Source organism: Pezoporus flaviventris, unplaced genomic scaffold, assembly GCF_033815535.1.
Source record: "Pezoporus flaviventris isolate CSIRO_AGI_PZ_B2104156 unplaced genomic scaffold, CSIRO_AGI_Pfla_v1 ptg000005l, whole genome shotgun sequence".
Taxonomy (NCBI): domain Eukaryota; kingdom Metazoa; phylum Chordata; class Aves; order Psittaciformes; family Psittacidae; genus Pezoporus; species Pezoporus flaviventris.
In genome coordinates this window covers 14,286,149-14,310,777 of record NW_026892553.1, presented here as the reverse complement: position 1 = coordinate 14,310,777, position 24,629 = coordinate 14,286,149, and the positions used below count along the sequence as shown (strand labels likewise).

General features: G+C 44.8%; 1 protein-coding gene across 1 annotated transcript; it reads left to right on the top strand.

The window, feature by feature from the left end:
- Window positions 1–114: 114 nt before the first annotated feature.
- LOC133265507 (synaptotagmin-like protein 2) lies at window positions 115–24,373 on the top strand. Its single transcript, XM_061446131.1, has 16 exons — window positions 115–249; window positions 2,480–2,631; window positions 7,404–7,494; window positions 8,996–9,089; window positions 9,245–9,338; window positions 9,939–11,057; window positions 12,346–12,444; window positions 14,426–14,517; window positions 14,977–15,078; window positions 17,244–17,413; window positions 18,221–18,323; window positions 18,971–19,132; window positions 19,878–19,956; window positions 20,358–20,457; window positions 21,330–21,535; window positions 22,986–24,373. The coding sequence occupies exons 1-16, from the start codon at window positions 149–151 to the stop codon at window positions 23,129–23,131; spliced, it is 2,910 nt and encodes a 969-aa protein (XP_061302115.1). The 5' UTR covers window positions 115–148; the 3' UTR covers window positions 23,132–24,373.
- Window positions 24,374–24,629: the final 256 nt, after the last annotated feature.

Here is a 24,629-nt window from a genome sequence, read left to right as displayed (position 1 = left end):
CTGTTTTCTCCAGCCACATCTTGCTCAGCTCAGCGCACCAGGGAGGGTACGTGGGGCTGCCCATGGCATTGCTGCAGTCTGGGCTGTATTAGTTCCTGGTGTGTCATTGCTTCAGCTGTCTGAAGAAGTGAAGAAGATTGCAGGGAAGATGTTGGACTTGAGCTTCCTGACTGAAGAGGAGTATGAGAAACTGATGAAGGTTTTGCAGAGAGATGCAGAGCTGAAGAAGAAAGATGGGGATCGCATCAGGTGAGAGAGCATGCAGTAACAGCAGGATGTGAGGTTCTCCTGGGGGCATTATTTTTTACCTCTTTTAGAGAGGTGTTTTGTGTGTGTATGTGTGTGTGCAGCAAGGAGAGATACAGGTGCACAAGTGCTGTCCCTTCTTGCTCAGATCCTGATGGGTCTTTTAATTGCATCTCCTGCTTTCTCAGCCATCCTGTTGTTGCTGCTGTCCTTCCTCTGCAAGACTGTACTGTCCTTTGAGTTAATCAGTAGCCCTTAAGGGGGATCATCCCTTTCCTGCCGTGGGGAGGAAGGTGCTGATTTCTCATTGTCAGAGGTCCAAGCAGGGAAGGTGCTGCTATCTTGTTTTCCTCAGTCAGTAGCACAGAATCCCACAGAGTGCTTTAAAATAAGACTACATCCCCATCTCTGCTTTGTGTCCCTCTGGTGCTCTTTGAGGTCGGTTGTGTATGCAGCATCCATTGTGCAGGCAGAGGAAGGCACTGAGAGGCTACATGATCTGCCAAAGGTTGCAGGAGGTGTTTCAGAGCCAGTTCAGCTCACTTGCCACTGGCCATGGTGGAGCATAGGTCTGGTTGACTGGGATTGCTTGTTGCTGCTGTCAGTTTTTAAATGCCAGCCATTAGACCATCTGGGTTGACAGTATGCACCAGGCTCTGGAAGCTGGCACCAGATTCTCCACGGCAAGAATTGAGTAGCTCAGTGAGGGTGGATGATACTGTGCCAGTTTACCTCTGTTAAGGATGTGAGTCTTTGACTTGCTGTTCAGCCAGAAAAGAGTAAGCCCCATGTAGAAGAGATGGCTCAAAGGGGGAGTGGGTGCCTTTGCAGCCAGCTCCATTGACCCTGTGTGCCCTGGCCTGTGCTCAGAAACAGAACTGGGGGTGGCATGCATGAGGCTTGGGCTTGAGGTGTGTGTGTCTGCATGCTCCTACATCTGCTCTGAATTGAACCAAGGCTTTCTCTTATTTTTTCCTCATTTTTTCTTTTTCTGAAATGCACTATAGTCTCTGCTCTGCAGTGAGGCTTTGGGGAAAAGAGTGTTTGGATGATTTCAGGTTTGTTTTGCTTCTCTTTGGAAGCTGTTGCACTTTCAGTTGGGAGCACAGTGAGTGAGATCCTGACAAGGGTGGCACCAAGTGCCCCTTGCTGCCAGTGTGGCTATATGCAGTAAGACCTTTGGTGCAAGTGTGGGCCTGTTCGGCCCCAATACAACCTGCCTGCTGGGCGAAATGAAGTCACATTGCGCTGATCCGGTGTCAGCAAGATGAAAACAGCTTTGTACATCTCCTCTGGCCTAGCACCTTCAGACCCTCACAGGGGCAGGTGAAGCCCAGATCTGGGTGGGAGATGTGCAGCTCCCTGGCTGTCAGTGCTGCGGGGCCCCCCAGCAGTGTCTGCAGAGCCTTGGGCATGATTATTCCATACCCGCTCCCTTCTAGTCTTTAGGCAGCCAAACATGACGCTTCATGGCTCTTTGGTTATCTGAGGTTTGCCTCCTCTTCATACTGAGGATTGGACCAAGGTAGGAGTTTCCTTTGGCCTCTCAGGTCTCACAGGGACCCTGAATGGTGGTGAGCTGTGGGAGGCAGCACCCACTGAAAGGCAGCTAATTCAGCAAGCTGTGGTGTGAAAACAGAATAACTGGAGGAGGGTTAGAAGTACAGGGTAGCAAACAGAGCTCTGAGGGGTTTAGGTGCCAAAAACCAGCCCTAGGTGTGCCAGAGCCAGTTACAGTAGGAGCTGTGCTCAGGAAGGAGAGCTAACTGTTTGAGTGCTGAAATTGAGCAGTGTCCAGGGAGAATGCTGCAGGCACAGGTTGCTCCCCTAAATAACATGATTTATTTCCATGGTTTCTGTCAGATTTGATCCAAAAGGCTTTGCTGCTTATAAAGAGAGTAATAAAACGAAGTGCAAGACCTGCAAACAGACCCACCCCTTCCCAAACCCTCAGGGCTGCAAAGCAAATGGATGCATCTTCTTGCCAGGTGACTGATTTGGATTTGTAAAACATGGAAGAGGTGAAAGCCTGTGTTTACAAGGTTCTGCTTCCACTTCAGATAAAGAATAAATCAGGTTCTGGTTTAATGCTGGTTTGCCCCTTGTGATTGCAGAGAATAATCTCCGAATCCTTCACAGTATCAGACAGGTGAACTGTAGAGACCACTGTTACGAAGGTAGCTCAGGGGAAGTCGAAACCTTTTTGGTGTGTAATGTTCTCATTGACTTTCAGGCGGATACAAGGCTCCATCAAGGATGAAAAGAAGAAGAAGTTTGTGACAGGTGAATGGTTTTCCGAAGTGAAGGCAAAACGGTTCCAGGAAGACTTAGAGGGACCGGATCTACTTCGGGCATCGATTAGAAGGAAAAAGGGCAAACTAGAAAGTAAGTATATATGTGTGCATCTTAAGAAAACAAACTGGACCATATGTGTTCATATGTGAAAAAAGTGTTCAAGTTATGGGGGTCTCCCTGTACTCAGATCCTATTGAGGACCAGTCTTTGTGTTGTGATAAGGGGATTCTCAGCAAAGCTTTCAGTACTAGAAAAAAAATACCTAATTGTCAAAATCAGGTTTCAAGCTAAAAATTACAGCTTGCCAGATCACCAAGGCAAAAGCTGTTTACCAGCTACATGCAGCACTTGAGCTTCTTTCTTCCAAAATGTTTGTTTGTCAGAGGTCTTTGGTATCATTTCTTGACACAGAAGCAAAAAGGGAAAGGGGTGATACAGAACAATTCCTGGCATCAAACTGATATGTGTGGGTCAAACACACTCCTCACCGCAGCTCCTGGGGAGGTCTGACAAAGCCATCCAGGCAGCTGCTCTCACAGCTTCCAGGGTGGTGGGGTCAGTCACATCTCTGCAAAAAGAGGGGGTGCCTCTCTTCTGGCAAATATTTGCCCACTTGAGAGCATCCATGCCTAGCTTTTTACAGAGGCATATGTCCAAGGCACAATGTGGTTTTCAAAGTAGAAAGGGCTTTTCAGACAAGTCTGAATGGTACCCAGGCTGTTGTGCCATAGCAAGGGCATATTTGGGACCATGTGCTAATTTGAAGCAGATGTATTTTGTGTTGTTTTGACATGCAGATGAACTCTCATGGTATATAAAACAGATCAAATCACATTTGTCAGCTCAGGGCAGGGAAGAGATCAGTCCCATGTGAAAAGAGCAGGACTGTGCTTTGAGTCCAGCCTAGAGCTGGCACTTTGTGCTGAACATCTGTGCAGAGCAGAACTGGGGATGATTCCATCCAGTCCTTAACATGAAGACAGACCAGCTGACTCCACAGAGCCTACTCTCACACCATCTCCTTAGTAGTTTGTCAGGGTGGGTAATCGCAGAGACTCAGGCTTGGCTGGTAAGTTAATGGCTACTGCTGCTCTGGGGAAGCCATGGCCTTGATAGCTCTGAGCAAAGTCTACCACAGTCCCTAATACAAGGACCCTATAATTGGGCTCTGTTCTTTTGCAGTGAAGGCTGCTGTTAGGTAAAGGGTTATCTTCCATCTGTCCAAAACTCAAATGTCATCTCCACGAGCTCAGTTCAGCCCTCTTTCCTGGGCCCAGTTGCCCATCACTCCTTTGTGTAGTGGGTCTCGTTGGCCAGGATATGTCTCTGATGTTAATTGCCTGGCTTTAGTATAGCCCTCTTAGCTTCACATTAGACACATTCTCAGAGCTAAGCACTGGTTAGGGACTTCACCGGTAGCCTCATTGCCTGTTTGCTTTTTACATATTCCTGACAGCTCTCATAACTTGGAACAGATTCATTGGAGCCTCTGATGCAGAGCTGGCCCATCATATTTCATATGAAGTTGCTTTTATCCTTGGTATTAAGCATTCATGATGTCATTAAATTTACTATTTTATCATCCCTCCAGAATCCTAAAACATATAAAACCTTTTCTAGCTCGACACAGTGGCCTTGGCCAGTTCTGCAGAGCATGTTCTGCTTTTTGAGGGTGTGCATCTGTGCTTGCACCCTCTTTGCATGAAGAGTCAGACTAATGTGCCATCATTTGCAGCTCAGCGAGTGACCAGCAGCGAGTTGGATTCATCTGCCTTTTGCTTTGCCAGCGCCATCAGCCCCCTTAGCTTGCTGCACATTTCAGGAAAGCAAAATTTGAAGTGCTGTTGGGTTTCGGTTTAACCTTCAGTGCTGATGTGCACGTATGAGGTGTGGTCTCAGGTTATCATCTAAAATAATCACTTTAATATAGCAGTAATATGCATGTCTTTGCATGTGCATTAGTTGACTAATGCTGTTTTAAGAAGGAAGAAGCAAATGTTACTAAATTACTGTAGTAATTAGATTTAGATTTAGCTCTCTACATTTATTTTTCAACTTTGTTTCTTCCCTTTCTTTCTTTTTGTCTATTTTTGGACTTATTTTGGTACAGGTATGCTGCCATTATATAAAGTATAGGTATGCTGCCAGTATATAAAGTACAGGTATGCTGCCATTCTACAGCACTGCTTGAGGATCAAGAATCTGCAGCTTTTATTTTCACCTTGCTATTGCTTGTTGTATGCTCAGCTCCTGCAGTGACATAACATATAACATATAAGCATAAGATTAACATATAGATTGCATCCCATTACACATGAGGGCAAGCACTGCTGTCACTGACTTGTCAGCAAGAGCATTGCACTGGTCAGAGCAGCACTTTGACCATCTGGGAGCAAGGACAAGGCCCCTTTAAACCATTTGGCTGTGCAGCTCATGGTTCAATCTTCAGTAGATGAGATAGGGGCCTTTGCTTGCCATCTTCACACCTTTTATTCTTCTTGTGGAAAGATCAGAGTTGTTCACTTTCTGTTGGCTTTCAAGGTGACAAAGGGGTGAGTGTTCATTTAGCCACATCAGTGTAACATGCTCATGACTCCAGCTGTTAATCCTCATTTAGGTCTTTGATGGCTGTGTTAGGGAGTGAAATGAGAAAATTCCTGCATGGAAAAGCCCTGCTGAGATAGTTGTTGGCATTCCCTTAGCATGGTAAATGGGCAGAGGAGGGGTGGAAATGCCCAGTGACCTTTTCTGGAGGAGGGTTTCAACCTCCAGAAGGGAGGATTACGTGGATCCCTAAGGGTCTTCACAGTTGGTATTGATTATAGTAGAAAATATTAGTAATTGGCAGTAATATAAAACAGTATAATAGATATATATAGAGATATATATTTAAACTGCAGCAGCACAGATGGATGAATTCAGTGATAACTTCTCTTTTAGCTTGTGTGCGATGGATGAGAGCTATAAATTATCTAGGAGTGAGACCATTTTATACACCCACCGAGGCAAGTCAGTCCTGATGGCACGGATAGCCCAGGTGTCGAGTGTCTTCATCTTAGAGTGATAAGAAATTAGTAAAGCAGCTAAAGTATTAAAGCAGGAGTGGCTGTATATATATGTATATAAACATATTTATGGACAAGTTAAACTGGTCAGGCCACTACTAATTTCTGTTTTAATTTGCTTCTTATTCTGTCTCATCCTAAAGTTAGCAAAGGCATTTTGCTTGTCTTGATGGATTATAACGTGCTAATAACCTATTTGCTTGTGGTTATAGAAGTCAGGTATAGCTGTGTCAGTGGCTGAGCCATTTTGAAAGGCTGTGATTTGAATGGGAGGAAGCAAACACCTCCTCCTGGCTCTGCCAGCAAGGAGGGGGGAGCTCTGTCTGAGGGGGAAGTGTCAGTGAAAAGCAAATATGACACAATGCCTTTGGAAGGGAGGTGAGAAATGAATGCAGTCTTTGGTTGTCAAGGTCTCTTCAACCGCGACAGGCAGAGGGGAAACGTGGGAGCTGTGTTTGGTTCCTCTGCTTCCAGAGGCATCTCCCTCCCTCGGGTCTGGAGCAGAAGAGGAGGACATGGCTCACTGTATAAATAAACTCTCCTCAGTACGCCTTCCCATGCCGGTGTGTGATGTGGCCTGCATGTACCACCAGCTATACCACAGCTTGTCTCTCCCAGAATGATGTTCAGTGCTGCTTTCTGCACATCACTGTTTACAAGGGAAAACACAGTCTCTCTGAGACATGCTCTCTAAACCTGGCTCACTCTTACACCACCAGACCCTGCCTTCCAGCAGGAGTGACTCTCCAACTTGCAGAAACCACAGGGCCACCCAGCTCCCTCTCATGTATGTGCCAGACACATGGTCCTAATGTAGACAGCACTGAGCAATGCCTGCCATTGTCCTCTGCACTGTAGGTCCAGGCACTGGGCAGGGCGGAAGAGCTGGGACTGCAGCCTGTTTCTCCATAGAGATGCATAGGCATGGGGGAATGAAGCTCCACCTTCAGATACCCCTGTTACCTGACTACTGTCACTGGATGGCACCACATGGGCAGCATCAGTGTGACACTAGTAGCACAGCCTCTCCATATGTCTGCTCTTGGGCTTAGTTCAGTTTCCTAACCAGATAACAAGCAAGACTATATTATTTTATGTCATATCTGAATCCTTTGAGCCCCTGATTCTGCTGTATTCTGTAATGAAATGTATCCTAAGAGATTTATCGAGTTTTGTAACAGGCAGATTCACTCTTTAAAACAGACCTGGCTGCATGTGAATAAATATGTGCAGGTCTTGTTGAAGAGACCAAGTTTAGTTTTTCATTGCTATTTGAAAGTTTAATCCCTTTGGTTCTGCAGTAGCTAGAAAGCCTGTTTGCCAGCAAAATGAGTAATGCAGCTTTATTCCCTGGCAGGCTGCTGTAAAGGTTACCATCTTCTATTGTTTTTTTCTTCAGGGTCTTTGAGAGCTTAGAAGACATAGCTGAGCCTTGTGCCAGTAAAAATAACTGGGATCTCCTCATTAACTGTATTGGCCTCTCCTTTGTTTGCCAAGATCAGATGACTTGAGTCAAAACAGGAAATGGCTGAATTTAAATCCTGGAACGGATTAACTGTATTGACAACCCCAGCAGTGTCCTGGGAGGGTTTCCAGGGATGGGGCAGCTCCTGGTGTGTGTCAGGTGCTGGGCAGCTCGCTGCGGCCTCTGGGACCTGTGGCGTCTGGAGGTGCCTTTGCTGTGTGGGGTTTGTGGGTGATGCTGCACACCAGGACACCATTACTAGTTTTATTTAGTTTAAATCATTAACAAGTTTAATGTAATGTCATTTCTCAGTTGTCTCTGTTACATTACAGATGAGAATGAGCACATCCGGACAGGTCTGGAAAGCAAAGCTGCCCCAAGTCCTTCCTTCCCTGAGCACACTGCTGGTGCAGGAGAGGAGAGGTAACCACTGCTGCTCATGCAATGCTCTGACTGCTGCCCTTACTTCTTAGGAAAATTGAATGCTACCCGTTAAATCCTGGTCTTTCATTGAGTTCCCAAGGCTATATAAGTAATAGGTTATATAGGATATTTTTAAACCCTTTTTCCAGGAATTGTCAGAATACCAGTCCTCCCCTAATAACTAAGTACTAATGTGCTTATCCCAGAAAAGTCTTTTCCTGCATGATTCGATAAGGAGTCAGTAAAGTGGAAGCTGTCTCTAATGTCAGGATATTCTGGTTAGTTTCTCAAAGTAATTATGGTTTTATTTGTTTAATTTTTGCCATGGAGCAACACTAACGAAATGAATTGTTTGAGGAAACTGCTCATTTCCTGCTGGTGCCAATCTTTGTGTCCAGTGCTCAGCACTCCCCAAGTCTCAATAGTTTTTTATGTTGTGCTTACTGAGCAGAAACCCACTAAAAGCACCCCAACAAGTATATCAGTGACCTCACTCAATATTCTTGGACTGTGGAGAAGCCATTACAATATTCACATACTCGTGTATTGTTGCTCCCATCTCATTTACGTTTTTTTGTCAGTAGAATTAGGAATCATTCTTCACAGGTTGTAATTGCTCCAGTTAAATATTAAATATAGGCCTTGACAACATTTCTAGACCACTTGCAGCTGATCACTGGGTGTTGCTTAATGAAGGGTCAAGAGTCAACAAGCCCAAGATGTTCCTGCTTTACTGGCAGAGCAGTGGTCCTAATGTTTTTTTGGGGGGTCTTGATTATATCCTGAGCAACTTGCTTTGTTTTTTTGCATCTGACCCCAAGCACAAAACATTCCCATATGAAATCTCAGCAGCTTGGAGAGCAGCCACCACTAGACACTCCCAAAGGTGATAGAAACAGTTAAGTAAACTGCCTGTGATAGGTGTTTCTTGCATTTATTTAACAGGCAGTTAATTATTAACTTACATTCCGAGCATGAAGATGTATATCCTGTACTATCCTGTAGTTTCTAAATCCATCCTCAATCTGGTTATGCCTTTAGCCTGAACTGGGAGGTGTGTGGGAGGTGTGGCCTGTTCCTTCCTGGACCATAGTATGGAAATGCATCTCCCGCCTGCATGGCTCTTGGGATCTTCTGGCACTGCTGGTTCCTCTGTTTCTCTCTACTGTTTTCTCCCAGAAGGGGAAAGTCTGAATAAACCTAGAAGTTGCCACCATTGTTTTTTGGGTGTTTTTTTTTTTTTTTTGACCAAGTTCTGCACTGAATGCAGACTCATCCTTTCTCCAGGTTCAGGCCATTTAATGTTTCCCAGTCCTTCCAAGCAGTAACAGAGAAAATAGATGAAGGCATCAGTTCTGGGAAGCCTTATATTGGGCTGAGTCAGGTAAAAGTGGCAAAGTAGCTAAACAAAACTGAGATGATGTTGAAGACTTGCAGATCACCCTACAAGGCACATCACTACCACTGGTCTCCTTGTTCAGGTGTTTCTCCTCTCCCACAGACCCAGCACACCTGCTCTTGATATTGCAGAGGAGCATAAAGTCTTGCCAAAACCAAAGCCACGATTTCCTTTCCCGCTGTCTGCATCACAGAAGGTAATATAGGCGCAGCCACCGTGGTTCTATTTTATTATTCCTAGACCTTTGCAGTCTGTACGTACTTGTGGGGGCTCCACAGACTGCCTGCACTGGTGTCCATTTGTCCAGTCTTGCCAGTTTACATACTCTGATAGGGTTTGTTTTCCATTCAGAGATCCAGTATACATGACGTCTCTTCCTCAGAGAGTGACGCTGGAGCGAGTCCATTTGTGGCTTCAACAAACAGTTTGCATTTGTTTAGAAAAGGTAAGGGTTTTGTTCAGTGAGCCATTGATGGTTTTGTTATTCAGCATCAAACACCAAGATACAAGATGGGTTTTTTTGTGTGTACAAATGAGTAACAAAGAGTATTTCTTATCTTGTCACGTGAGAGTGGGCTGCCAACATTTGAATGAGTTATACCCAAGGCAGCAGGGACAAAGAGAAAAAGATCCAATGACTGAAACTTCTTCTGCCTCTCAGTAGGTTTAAAACTGTGTCCTTGGCTCACAGCTCTAATCCAGAGATCCAAGTTACTTCTCTTTCCTTTCATGAATGTATAGTGTATTTTTGGTACACAGCAAATAGCCAGTGGGAAAGCTGTCAAACTGAAAGCAAAGCTGCAAACTCATCTCCAACTCACAGCAACAGTTTAGAGCTCAATGGATTTTTCCCATGGCCTTTTTCAGGGAGAAGGGCTGGGGTTTTCAGGGCTTGTAGAGTCTCAAAATGGGGAAGAATTAGGAACATATTGATGGTTTCTGAAAACTCCCTCTGGCTTCCCTTTGAGAAGCAGTCAGCCCAGACCTTCCAGAGAGATATGATGTGATGCAATGGGGAGGTTGTGAGCATTTGTTGTTCTCGTAGGTCATGGAGTATCTCCATTGCCCACCAAGCTTTCAGAGGATGCTGTGCATCAGCTCAGCAGCATGGCTGGAGGAGAAGCTGTTGCTGGGGCCACTGGCACCACAGTGGGGCCAAAAACTCCACCTGAAGAAACTTATGCTCCCAGCAAGTTACCAGTTAGGAGGAAACCAAGCAGAACTTTCCCCAGACCCGAGAACTTTGTGAATAATGTGGGTGCAACAGAGAACAGCCTCCCAAAGAGAGAGCTGCTGGCAAGCCCCAAACCCCCGGCTGCAGAGGGGGAAAGCAGCCCAGCTGCGAAGCAAGGCGTGAACTATACAATCTCCTCGATGAGTAATAAAGAGGAGGATATTGGCCTCAATCGTGAGCACTTCAAGAACTTGAAGAACTTCTGGGAGAAGGGAGCAGACTCTGGGGCAGCGGGCAGCGTGCTGGCAGACCCACGTTGGGGGGAGGCAGATGGTCGGCAGTTCAAGCTCTGCCGCTCGCTCTCTGTGCAGTCTGGGCAAGGCCACAACAGCGAAGAAAAATCTGGCATCTTCCCCAAAACAAGAACCCCCCACAAGAGGACAATTACCTTGTCTTCTAGTGAGGAAGAGCCAAGCTATGTAGCCCCTGCAAGGAAGGGCTCAGTTTCCATCGTTCCTAGATCCACGTATGCCAAGAGCAAAGGTGGCCTGGGTACAAGAAATAACTCGCTGAGTGAAAGCAATGGGAAGCTGCTGATGCCAGAGGATGAGAAGGCAGCACAGCGCTGCTCCAAGAAATCCAGATTGCCTGTGCGAGCGCCTTCCGTCAAAATCGAGTCTCCTACCAAAGAAGTGTCTGGCAGCACGTTTGAGCCAGAGCCGCCTACAGAGTTTATCGTGACAGAAGAGCCCAAGTACACAGTGAATTCACTGGCGAGCAGGGTACAAATACTGATTGAGCCTGCGCTTACAGATAGTGAGAACGATGATGAGAAAGAGGGAAGATCTGATTTGGGCACTCATGGCAACATGGAAGTGAATGGAGAGCTGCCTGAAGGAAAAACGTGTGAGTCTTCAGACAAGCCAACCCCTGGTGAGCCAGCTGGAGAGCGAGAAGCTGTTCAGGGGACGGACTCGGCTGTTTACTCAGGTACTGAGGGCTGTAACTTCACCCTGAAACCCCAGTAGTCATCCCCAAGCCTGCTTTCTTCCCTAACCCTTCTACATCTTGCACATTGTCGTCATTTGTCCATTTATTCTACGTTTCAGTGCATGCAGAGTTAGCATGTGTGGAGTGTGTTTAGCAAACAGCTCTGGAAATGAATCTTGTGTAGTGCTGTGTGAGTATAAAAGGAGGCTATGCCATGTTCTGTTGCCTTCTGCCACACTGCCAGCCCTCCTGCCTTCCCTGCAAGCACCTCAGCTTGGACAGCCCTCCTTTTCTTTTAAAACTACCTACAACAGGTCACTGGAACTTCTTTTATTTCACACTGGGAAGACTGGTTTGTTCCAATGGGGGTCTGGAGGAATTCTTTATGGTGGTAGAGGAAGGTTTGACACAAGCAGATGAAATAAAAAGCAAATGTGTTACACTGGCTGTTAGGCTGCCTTGATACAGCTGCTGGCTGTCAGTGCTTAAATGATATTTTGTGTCTTTTGAGAATGCACAAGTGAATTTATATGTTAAACTGCAGCTAGAGTGTACAGAGTCTGATCTTTCTGGGTTCTGATACCATGTTCTCTCCATGATGGTGTCAATAGTATCGCTACTTTATCAACCTCTTCCTCTGGGTTTGATGAACTTTTGTAGTGGCACAGTTACTGTGAGCAGAAGTTACTGTTAATTGCAGTTCATTTTACCTGTGGGCTCTGATTGCCCACAGCTCTGCTCTCTGCCAAGCAAAGACCTAGGAAGAGAGATCTTCTTATCTCTTTTTTCCAAAATTCCTGTCTTCATGTACCTGGGTAAGACCTGTTTGAGAGGGTTTTCCATAGACTCATCTAATTTTTAACTGTGTTATTTCTTGGCTTATTTCCTACCTCATATAACATTTCTATGAAAATCCTGAGTTGCACTTCAGGTAAATGCAAACGTTTCCTTTATATAGCAGGTCATTCTTGTATTTCTCAGTATTTTTACCTTATTACTATATTCATTTCAGAATGGTATTAGCAGATTGCTGTGTTTCACTGGAAGCTCTTTGCAAGTGCTGGTCTGTTTTAGGGACTGGGTTGATCCAGTGTTCACATTTCCCACCATAGCATGAAGAGTTTTTCTCAGGGAGAGACATTGAAGCACACTGATTATTTGAGAGCAGCCCTTTTGTAATGTAACTGCAGAGGGAACAAAGACCAGGAGAGACACACAGGCTTGTTGACACACTGCCTATTCATGTTTGTTTACTTACCATCTTGATTTGGCTTTTCCTGTATTCCAGAGGAAGATGGGGATCATTCTCCTGCTGCTCAGGCCCTGGCCCGGGCAAACAGCATTAACCTTGCAAAGAGCATGGTGAACATTTACACAACCACAGAGAGTGAGTAACATCTTTCTTTCTTTCTTTCTTTCTTTCTTTCTTTCTTTCTTTCTCCTTTTTGGTTTATATTCCCTGAAGGTTATATATTATGCTTGAGTTCTGCATCCCTGGTGCTTCAGTGCATGTACCAGGCAAGGAAAATGACATATTGTTTCATCATCAAATTAGAGGCTTATAGTGCCTAAAATTTAATTCAGAGCCAGGAAATTGCAGCTAGATTGATGGTATGTCATCAGGGTCTTCAGCAAAAAACACAAGGGCTTCAAAGGGTTGGAAGCTTATACTAGTTTCTCCTCTTCCCCCACCAAATATTGTGGGAGCTGCATAGCAGCCTGTGCAGTGATTGGTTAATCAGAGGTGTCAGACCTCAGGTCCAGCATGCGAGTTGTGCTGCAGGCTCTGGTTGCACACTCACCAGGCTTGCAGTGCCCAGCTGGGGCCTGTCACCTCACCAGGGCACACGCTGTACACTGGACTGATCTCCCCAGCTACCAGCTGGGACGTGCTTTGTGGTGTCGGCTTCTCCAAGAGAAGTTAAGGAGAGGCAACCAAGAGAGCAGCAGCAAATCTGAAGGAGCCCATGGCCAAGAAACCCGCCTGTGCCACCAAAAAGCTCAAGAAAGCTGTAGCCAAGAAAGGGGGCCTGAAGAAGGCAGCAGCAGCCTCTGTGGCCAAGAAAGACAACAGCAGTTCCCTAAAGGTGAAAGCTAGCAAGCCCAAGAGGACAGCCAAGAGCTTGCCTAAAAGCAAAGTGGCCAGAACTGAGGTGAGAAGAGCGGGAAGGCGATTCCTGAGGAAGGGCTGCTTGCAGGAAATGATCAAGCCCATTTAAGTAAGCCCTGAGCCCCTGAGGGCTGTGTAGAAGGCAGTCTGCAGGTGGGACATGCAGCATTGCCTGGTGACTGTGGCCACCCTGTCTGGTGGCCTTATGCCAAGTGCATGTCCCATCGTATGGCACAACAACATGTCATGCAGCGTGGTGGCTTGACGCTTCAGGTCCCACATGCATTGCCGTTCACTGGCATGGTCTTCATAGAGCCAGCCAAGATTTTAGCCTCCCCTTATGAAAGCTTACTTAAAGCCACAAACTTCGTTACTTGTTTGCAGTATACCAGGTAGTCTGAGCAGAGGGCATTTGTTGCTCATGTTTGGAAACAGAAATAGTAAATATCAAATGAATGGTAAATTATATAAAAAGCAAATCATATAAAAGGAAAATGAATAAATAATAATCAAAGAAGCTCTTGGGCATTTTGAGCATCCAAGAATTTAGCATCATGACTAACATGCTAAACAAGTGTGTGCGTGTGCACACATGTGTATGCACATGTGTCTTCTAAAACCAAGTTCTTCTTGGATGGAGATAGCCATCTTCAAGTGAGTTATTGAGAAAAGATAAAGATAGAGCAAATAGGTTTTATTTAGACATTTAAGCAGTCCAGTAACCATATTTCTAAGTTGATATGAAGCTTTCTGACTCTTTTAGGTATCTGGCTATTTTCCACCTCTTTGTCTAGCAGAATGATTGGGAAGTGTATGCAATGGTGAAAATGTAGGTGAAAGTATTTTACAGCTCTTTTGTACAGAGCAATGTACTATGAGATGAAAATGTGAGCATGTTTGGTTCCTTTAACATGAGGCAGGCCTGTATGGTTTTAGTCTAAATTAAGTCTACGCGAAGTGATGCAGATACACATCCTTAGGCTAATAAGTGGATGAAATTAGCCACTAGAGGGAGTTTGCAGCCTCCCACACACTGAACAAAACCACATTGAAAGCAGCTTTATGATGTTAGCTAGCAGGTTTTGTCTTGGGGGGGTCAGCATCAATGGCGGACGACAGACGGGGCAAGTAGGTGGTACTCCAGTGCCTCCCACAAGCTTTTCCTCCTTTCTTATGCCGTTAGACGAAATGTGGCTTTGTTATATTTTCCTGACTCTGACAAGATATCTTGATGCCTTTTTTTTGTTTGTTCCTACAGCCTACAATAAACCTCATTTGATACCCCATCAGTTTCTTGAACCTGAAAGAGTCAAAGAGCTGAGCAGATCCTCTCCTCTCCTGTTGTCTGAGGTAGGCTAGATGCCAGAAATGGCTGGAATAATGTTCACAGCATCCCCTGAATAGCCATGAGTTTCATTAGAATGCTTTTTCTGGGCAGGGACGGTACTAGCTTTAGAGCATGCCTTGGTTATGTCATAAATAAATGAGGAAAACATTAAGAAGAAAGCCCCAAATAACCCAGACCAGCCCTTGTGTCCTGGAGGAGTTTAGTGTTTCCCTCTGTCTCAAACTATTCCATGCCCTTCCCAGGAGCTCAGGCAGTTGCATGCAGCTCTGTTTGGAGGCAGTTAATGATGACGTTCACTGCCAGTCGGAGGGAATGCCTCTGGGGAGACTCCCTGCGCTCTCCTCCACTCTCCTCACCTAATCGCTGCTTAACGGGACTCTGCTGAGCTATTGGTTTTTCTCTGTAGCCTTGCAAAGTGCTTGTACAGCAGAGCTGAAAGATGCTTGTTATTTCCTGAGCAGACAGAATCAGACACGGCTTCAGAAATCAGCTTCCAGTTTAACAAGCACAAAAAGACGCCGAGCGTTGGCAGCCACTCCTCCGACATGGCATCTGTCTCCTCGGTAGGTGTTCAACTTGTGCATCTTGCTTAGGTAGGGGTTCTCCGTCGGACGCGGTGACGCTGCATTTAGGCTGATACTGGTGATGTGGCCTCCAGAGTATCCTGTTAGTTTCTGCATGGTACATTATTAAAAGAATGGTGATGGTTAATTACTTATGTTAAAGGAGTGTCTCCAGGTACCATCTGAAATCAGACCCACTGAGTCATTGCTGGACAAGTTCACAGTAAGCGACAGCCCCCACTCTGAGCTGCAGATGCTCTGAAGCCTGGCAATGTGCAGAGATGGGGCAGGGGGGCTTTTTCTAAGTGGGGAAGTGAAGCACACAGCTATTAAGTGACATGTTTGTGGTCCAGCTCTGAAAGATCTGGGACTGCAGACAAGTGCCCTCTGCGAGCTCATCCTTCACTTTTGTCAGCATATTCAAGGGAACTCAGAGCTGGACAGCAACAGTGTGATTTACAGCTTCAACTTCTAAAGGAAGATGGAAAGAGTGTTTAGTTGAGTATTTTTTAAAGATTCCTTAGAGACAGTGCTTGGGAGGGGGCTCCTTAAAACTGCTTGAATTTGCTGTGTTATTACAGGTATCTCTGAGGTGTACGTGTGAGATTTAAAGAATATATGTGAAGCGAAGCTACTAGGGAGATATCAATCTATGTTAAAAAAAAAACTTGAACTCTAGTCTTGAGGGTCTGGTAGCTAAAATGAGCCTGTTGTGTCTAAGTCACACGTGTTGTTGAAAAGCTCATCCAGGATTCTCTGCTGGGGTGAGTATCCTGGTGGGATGGTAAATGCAGCTCCAAGGACTGAGAGGAGATACATAGCAGGTTCTTGTAGGTTATAACAGAATGAAATACAGAACCAAAGGAAGTAGGGGGAGACAGGGAGAATTAGGATAATAACTAGGAAAGTTTCTTGATAAATGGTCATCAGGGGTGAGAGGAGGTTGTGAGGGGAGAGTAGGGATGGCAATGGGCCATGAGGGGAGATCTTGAGGGGAGATGAGGCGTGGCCATGAGGGGTAGGAGTGGCAGCTGTATGGTATGGGGCCACTATGGGGGAGCAGGTGAGGGGTGACTGTGACTGGAGATCATGAGGGGCAGCCATGAGGGGAGATCACTTTGCACTTATTGACATGGTTTATTGGTGGGCTTGGCGGTCCTGGAGTAAGGGTTAGGCTTGATGATCTTATAGATCTTTCCCAACCTAGGTGATTCTGTGGTTCTATGACTGGAGCCCAGAATGGTGCCAAGACAGTGAATTATTTGCTTTGTAAATGGTGTTAGCTTTTATGTTATCCCATCAGGAATCATGAGTGATTGGTGCAGTAGAAAAGTATTTTGTCTTTCTGGAGCTGTGTTTTGTTTCTGCTTCATCGCTTTCTACCAGTGAACAACAAAGCCATGAAAAAGAAGCCCAAACCATATGGGCAAATGCAGTTTGTTCTTGGAAAGCAAGTGACTCTTGGATGCCTAACTCCTGATTTGTACCTGCAGAGGCCTTGCTTTCCTGTGCCTTTGTGGCAATTAGATGCACACAAGCCGTCTCTGGTAGGACAGAGGCTATATCTGTTTCTGTTTTGTACAGCTCCATGCGCATTGTGAGCAAGCAACAAGGTAGTAATAGTTTTTCCTACATTTCTAGTCTGATATGGTTCTTACTAAGCTATTTTAAAAGTTGATTGACAATTGTGTGGCTATATCTACAGTAAGGAATAAGTTCGTGTCCAGATAGTTCAGGTTCTCGTGATATATTTCTTAGTTATGATGCTGGGTCCAGGAGAGCAGCTGTTTGTACTGCAAGCATGAGGAAAGGGAAGAGATTTGTGTGGCCTCCTCAGTAATATTTGGCTCTGTTCCCCAAAGTTTTGGATTTAGGGGTGAAAAATATGCATTTCTTGAGTTTTCAGGAGAATAATGTTTTTAAATCCTGGTCTAGGGTAGCATGTCCTTAATTTGTGAGACCCTATCTGGGTTCCCTAGTCCTTGCTTGTTTGAGCACAGCTGCACATGAGGGCAGTTTCTGTGTCAAGGGCACAGCAGTACATGAGGACACAAACTGCAGGTTATTTCCCTGGGAATGCCCTTTTCAGACTATTGTCTTGGTCAGAAACCAAGTCGGGAGCCTGCCTGTCTCGGTGCCACTGACCTTGCTCTTCCACCTGGCAGGTGAGTGGCAGTGTGCTCAGTGTCTACAGTGGTGATTTTGGGAGCGTGGATGCCCAAGGTACCGTGGAGTTTGCTCTGGACTACGATGAGAAGAACCGGGAGTTCCAGGTTCATGTGTCCCAGTGCAAGGACTTGGCTGTCGTGGATGAGAAGAAAGGCAGATCTGACCCGTGAGTGATGCTTCGGTGCCTTCTGACTTCTATGTTGCTGATATTTGTGTTCTGAAGGACTTCTTTGTTTTGTTTTCTCTTTTTAAATGTCACGGTTACTTTCTTCAGACTTCTGGTGCATGCTTACTGCTGGGACTTCCCTAGCTGATGGTTTTGGATAGATTTGCATCAGTAAATATGTTGCCAGACTTAAATATGGACGGATTGACAAAGTTTTGATCACTACAAAGCCAGTTCCTTTTATGACTGGAGTACGTTCACTCTGCATCCATGTGAACCTTGATCTCCCCATGGTAAATACGCTTTGGCAGTAACTGGCGATGCAGACACATGTCTATATGAAAATAAAGTCCATAAAGAAGTGCTGTTAGGGGCACAGTGGAATTTGTACAGAGATTAGTGATCTCTAGTTTAAAAGATGATGAAAAGGAGCTTGGATTTGAACCCTGAGAGTGAGACTTAAAGACAGTCCATCCCTTTCCTCCTCTATAATTTCACCCTGATTTTGAATGCACAGAGGTGCTATAGTTATGGGCATTTCAGAAAATGGATATATGGCCTTGCTGGCTTTCTATATTTCTTAGAGAGCTGCCTGTTCTGAATGTTGTGACATCTACCCATCTTCAGTGATATTTATAACTTCACATGCAAGCCAAGTTAATATCCTAGCAGGTCTCTTAATTATTTTTGCCCTCAAAGAGTCAACCCGGGACTTTTGTTTCCATGTCACCATTCACAAGGGTTGTCCACTGATTAATACTTGGCAATGGGGAATGATACCCAACTGGGGTTTGCTTTCTTTTCTAGGTATGTTAAAACTTACCTGCTCCCAGACAAAGCTAGAATGGGTAAGAGGAAAACTTCAGTGAAGAAGAGGACTGTGAATCCCATTTATAATGAGGTGTTACGGGTAAGAACAAATACATGCTCTAGAAACCTGTGTTGTAGCAGGCACCTGTACCAGGTCAGGTCTTGAAAGGTCCTGCCACCTTAGCCAGGCTTCTTCACCTGTCTCCTGCCAACGCTGCACTTTGGTTTGTGAGGGTAGAGATGTTAATGTTTCTCTGCACCCATGTGTGTAGCACCCAAAATTTCTCCATCAAAACTGCACAGTGGTCTTTGGGTGAGATAGGGACCTGCAGCCTGTGCTGCCTTCAGCCAGGGCAAGGGGTATTCTTCCTTTCCCTCGCATGCAGTCAAGAGGCATGGACTAGTGAGGAAGGTATTCATTATGTGATCTTACTCGTCAAAGCCTAGAGGATTATTTAACAGTGCCCAGGCCTCTATTAGTAATTCTTGAAAGAATATTGGCTTTGCCCTGTGATGACTGGAGCAGGTTTCCCTGTGCTCAGCAGAAGAGCTCTGTCAGGGTATTAGTATTGCTGCAGGACAAAAGAGAGATGCTCAGAATGAGGCCAATCTGTTAGGGCATGTGTGGAGTGGGTTTGAGTGTCTCAGAGCTTATACAAGCTTTTGAGTAGTTTATTTCCAGTTGGAGAGAAGTGGGGGAGAAAGGAAGAAAAAATTGAACAACCTGACTTCTCTTTCTTCTTCCAGTACAAAATAGAGAAAATGGTATTGCTGATCCAAAAATTAAACCTCTCCGTTTGGCACAATGATCCACTGGGACGTAACAGTTTTTTGGGAGAAATTGAAATAGACTTGGCCAGCTGGGACTGGAGCAACAGGAAACTCAACTGGTACCCGCTGAAGCCACGAGTAAGTGTGTCTCAGCTGCAGTCCTGCTTCCTAGCCCAACCCTGCAGCCTTTAGGAGTGGCCGAAGTTCTTCCCGACTCCTCTGAGGTCTTCAGGTGTGGTGAAGCAGGCCAAGGGGGTTATACCTAGGGGAGCACAGTATACTACCCACAAGCCCTGGACACGATAGTGCAGAATTCAGTGCTCTGAACACAGACAGGCCTTCTCAGGTCTCCTTTGGTGACTGATCTGTAGGGACACTTTCATAAATGTGATCTGACACTAATCAGCAGAAACTCTGACGTGACTTTGCCTCTCTCTCTCTCCTCACATAAAGACCGTCCCTTTAAAACAGACAGCAGAGCAATAGGTGAGGCAGTTGAACATGTCTTGAGAGGTAAATATTCAGGTGCCAGGTTTTGTCAAGCCTGCACAGCTTCCCACATCCTTCTGGGTTCACAAGTCTGATTTGAGATCCCTTTTCAGAAAATAAAGGACATTTGTCTTTCAGAACTAGGATGTTTAATTATGTCCGGTTGGACATGTCTGAAAGGGCAGCCTTGCTCTGAATCCTCAGGCTTTTGATTCTGAGGGACCAACTTTGAGAACAAAGCTACAAAGAAAGGAGCTGCTCTGAGAACAGGCTGCTTCAGCCATGGAAAATCAGAGTTTGTCCCTTTGTGCCCCTCCATTGAACTCAAAAGCTGTTTACCTTGCTATGTTTACACAATCTCTTGCCTAGTCAATCATAACTCTTTCTGTTTCAGAGCCTTTCTGCTGTTAACGGTGTGGATCATCGAGGAGTGATGAGTTTGTCTATTAAGTACGTCCCCCCAGGAAGCCTAGGTAAAGTGTGTAGGCTGCAGCCTACATCTGATCTTCACATATGGATTTATTAGGATTGTGCTGGGGGGAAGAGAGGAGGGCTCAACAAATCCAAACTCTTCAGGTGTTATGAGTACTGTGGGCAACACACAACCCCTCTCACTGTGGGGTGGCACAAGACTGGGTTTTTCCTACAGTTCCTTCTCCTTTCCTGTTTCAAAGCAGCAGCAGCACATTTTCAGGAGCCCTCTGCAGCTGCAAGGGTAATAGTGTTTTGGCAAGGGTACAGAGAGCTCACGAGGGAGTGAGTACACAGGAAAGTCATGTTGCTGTTCCCTCAGGTCCTGGGGAGGAAGCCTGTCATTTTGCTACTTATTGTTGGATAACTGGCATGACAGTTGTTCTCTTCTCCTAAATGGCAGGTCCCAAGAATCCTCCCTCTGGTGAGGTTCACATCTGGGTCAAAGATGTCAAGGACCTGCTGCAGTTGCGTCCTTCTGGAGTTGACTCCTTTGTGAAATGGTAAGTGCACAAGCACGGTGTTGGCTTTGGTCCTGGGTCACAGAGTAGTGTGCTTTCTTCCCATTTCTCAGGCTCACCTTGCTGTGTCTCCATACTGTAAAACTTTCATGTTGCATTGGGCTTTTTAGGAGAGAATTGCCCTTGTTATTCACTTGTGGCCAAATTAGGAAAATCCTGATAAAGTTCTTGGTCAGTTACTGTCTGTGGCTCACCCAGTGGTTCGCCTCAATAACATCTGAGTAAGAAGAGTAAGTGGGAATGAAATTTTGATATGAGGTTGCATGAAAGATTTGGGAAATTGTTAGGGGCTTGACGGAACTGACGTACAGATGGTTGCATCCTGCTTTGATCTTCTCCAGAATTTAGTATGTGCAGTTTTCTGGAGCCTGCAATGTCAGTTCTTGCTCTTAAATGGGAGAAGGTGCTGCGAATATTCCAGAAAATCCTTACAGATTTCTCCTGGTAAAAGGTTTGCTGCTCCAGAAGCCCACCTGACCATTTTGAAATGCCCCCTTTGGCATCTAAGCAGTGGAAATATATGAAAATAGAAATTTGTGAAAGTAATGTCCATTTTTTAATGTTAAATGTTGGGTTGCAAGAAAAAAGAAATTGCCAAAAGCAGGAATTTTAAAGCAAGCACCCTCTTTTCTGAAAATGTTTGCTTTTAAAATGAAATTTTAAAAAGAAAAAAAAAGGTTTCACCCAGGAATTATGAACATTTTTCTGTTAAATCCACAGTGATTTCTTAGGTTGAGATCAAAATCCTCCTTTCTTCAGAACTGAGGCTTGTTCAGACCAAGGAATTTTTCAGGAACAGTTCAAATCTCAGGTGAAACTCAGTATTACATGCTGTATTTTTTCTCCTCTCAAAGCTATGTGCTTCCAGACACCAGTAAGAAGAGTTACCAAAAGACCCGAGTCATAAAAAGAGACACAAACCCTGTTTTCAATCACACTATTGTATATGATGGCTTTCATACAGAGGATCTAAAGGATGCTTGTGTTGAATTGACTGTGTGGGATCATGAAAAACTTACCAACCATTTCCTTGGAGGAATCAGGCTGGGCCTTGGGACAGGTAAGTGATTTTCTTTACACTAAATGAATACTGTTACCATATTGCTGCAAGATATAATGGGAAGATGCAGAGCGTTTTCCTGTTGGGGAGAAACCAGGAATGAGGAGTCTTGGTACTTGTACTGTGTCTTGGATGGAGGGGGCCCTGCTACCATGATAGCAACCCTCTGTTCCCACCTCTTCTGCCAACATCAGCTCTAAGGTCTAGCAAAGCTCAAGAATCTTCTTTGGGTCCATCAAACTGCTGTCACAGGAAAACAGGCCGAGTTACAAAGCAACATTATATTGCTGCTCAGATAGGAACTTGAATGCCATGTGGGACAGCACCACCTGGTGACTCTGTCCACATCACCTCCTCCCTGAAATGATTTGGTAACATGTTTGGAAAACAAGGCAGGCTATACTAGTTGATCTAATAGGTAATCAGTACTGAGAGTACATCAGCTGGAATGAAATCCTGGATTGGAATAATGGCTTTGTCTGGGTATAGAGTGAGGTGTTACTGTTGGGTTTATGTTTTGTTTCTGTTTAGACAATGTAGTGCTGAAAGACCTCAGCCGAGGTGCCTTTTCCTCCAGTGGGAGATATCACTGTCTCTGGGAGCTGATGGCATGAGTTTCATATTTGTATTTTTATAAGTGGGATATCTAAGGCTTTCTAAACCACTGATTGTTAAGCAAGAGGGTTCTCTGAGAGATGAGAGGCGAAGAGAAGATTTTAGAATGTTGTAATAAAGGATAAGTGTTCCTTGAGGGTATTGGGAAAAGGCTTATAACAGCTGGAAGGTCTGCCTTGCAGGTGCACTTATGTATATTGGATTTGCTTGTGTTTTGTTTTCAGTCTCTCTCACCAGGAGGGCTGAGAACTAACTACCCAGTGGGAAGGGACAACAAAACTAAGCACATAAGCAAGATATAAAAATACCAACTGCAAGAATAGACCTTTATCTCATTGACAAGTAGTTGGCACATGAAAATCTGGTTGAATAATCAACTTGGAATTGATGTACACACTTTTCCGCCATCATATGCTTGATTCCTGTATAAATAAAATGTAGAGCAAGAGAATGTTGACAAATACTCCACCTTGTCCACAAGAAAATCCTTTCCCTTACAGGATTAAGGGAAATCCTTAAGGGTTTCCAAAAGGATGAAGGAAAACCCAAATCTCTTAGACCTTCTTTACCATTCTGAAAGAGGCAGAAAGGCTTGATCCCATTATTTTCCTTGGCAGGTGATGTTCAGGGCTCTTGCATTCTGTGGTTTTTGCTTTGCCTTCATTCTGAACTCTGATGTAAGATGGAGGTCTTCAGTAGGAAGAGCAGGAGGTAGTTAAGGTGCAACTTGCTGAGGAGAAGTTAGCACCATTTATATTCAGACACGACCTGCAACAGTTCCATCCCACTGAGTATTTTTGCATTCCCAACGTTGTAGTTTTCTTGTTCTTTTCAGGTTTGAGCTATGGCATCTCTGTGGACTGGATGGACTCCACGCAAGAGGAGGTGGCCTTTTGGCAGGAGATGATGTTGGCTGCCAATGAATGGATTGAGGGATTGCTGCCACTGCGCTCCCTGGCAGGGAGGAAGAAACTAAAATAACCTGCATTTGCGCCATAGAAAGGCTGAATGTGTTCATTAGCATTTGGAAAGTTCCTGCACCAAGGTGATGGAGCCATCCATAGGCCTGGCAAGTGTCAGGTTATAAGGCAATTGATGGACAGCACTTTGAAAATGTTAAATGTTAAGTATTAATTCACTAACAGAGGACATGGAAGATACCAGACTGATGCTATACTTGATTTTGACCAAGAAGAAATTTCATTTGCCTTTTTATTTAATCACTTATATTCAGTATATTTGAATTCCATTAAGCTCTGGGAACAATGGCAGAAGGAGAAGGAGATACGGATTTTTTCTTTTTTACTGTTTCTTGTGCCGTTTTTTTTCTGTGCAGCGATGTAGTTGTGCTAAAGCAGCAGCATGGTATTATTCATATTCCCCTGCAAGTGGTACGCTTAGTACTTGATGTAGAATTGCTCCAAGTCACCAGCAGCACAGTCTGAGAACAGGAGTTTAGCATTTGTTGCTCGTGATAACATGTCTCTAACGTGAGGAAAAATTGAGATCCAAGGTGAACATAAAGAAAGAGCGGACTATTTGAAGCAGAAAATGAAGCAACCTGAGGAGGGTAACAATGAGGGATTCAATATATTAATTTCTTTCTACTTTAATATGAAAGAGAGAAGTGGTGATCCTGCAGTTAGTGGGATTTTGCAGCCAGGGGCTGTTTTCCCACTGGCTTCCTCAGTGACCTCAGGCAAGTTTCTCTATGAAAGGACAGTTTCAGTGCAATATAAACTAAAATGCTTGCCCAAATGTAAAATATGGTTACACTGCTAATGGGCCTAATCTCACCTTTGAAATGCCTTGTGTGCAAAACAATATGAAATCATATAGGAAACGGTCTAATGTTAACCTGGCTCAACAGGTCAGGAAAGAAAGGTCAAAACCACACTGGAACATGGGAGATGTTGGGAGCCAGTGGGAGAGGTGAGTAGGGAGTGAATGAATGTGAGGGGTGGCTGCAGAGCTCCAGTTGCGTGAGGTGCTCTCCTGCCCCTGCACACCCTGCTGCCCTTCTGGCTTTCCTTTCACCTGATGCCTGTTGACAAGTTGTCTGTGGCTGGAATTTCCTTTTTGCCAGTGGCTCACAAGAGCTTTGCATTTGGCACATTGACCGTGGCAGAGTGGTGTTGTGAATGCATTTTGAAATGCAGCTTTGTAATTTCTATTTTGGATGTACATATTGTGATTAAATAGAATGTTTTTCTTTAGTCATCACTTGGTCTCCTTGTACCTATTTTCATCATGGTCTGAGTAACAAGAAAGCAAGCAAAAGAACTGTTAAGTTTTGTCTTGTCCAAATGAACCGTTTGCACCCAAGGGCAAGTGAAATGTCATGAAGAAATATTTTCTGTTGCTATCCTACCCTAGATTTTAGCTCTGTGGATATTCTCATGTTCTTCTTTGATGTATTGATTTTATTTAACTCAAGTTCAGTGTAAATTTTCAGCTTAGCAAAGATGGTTGTAAAGAA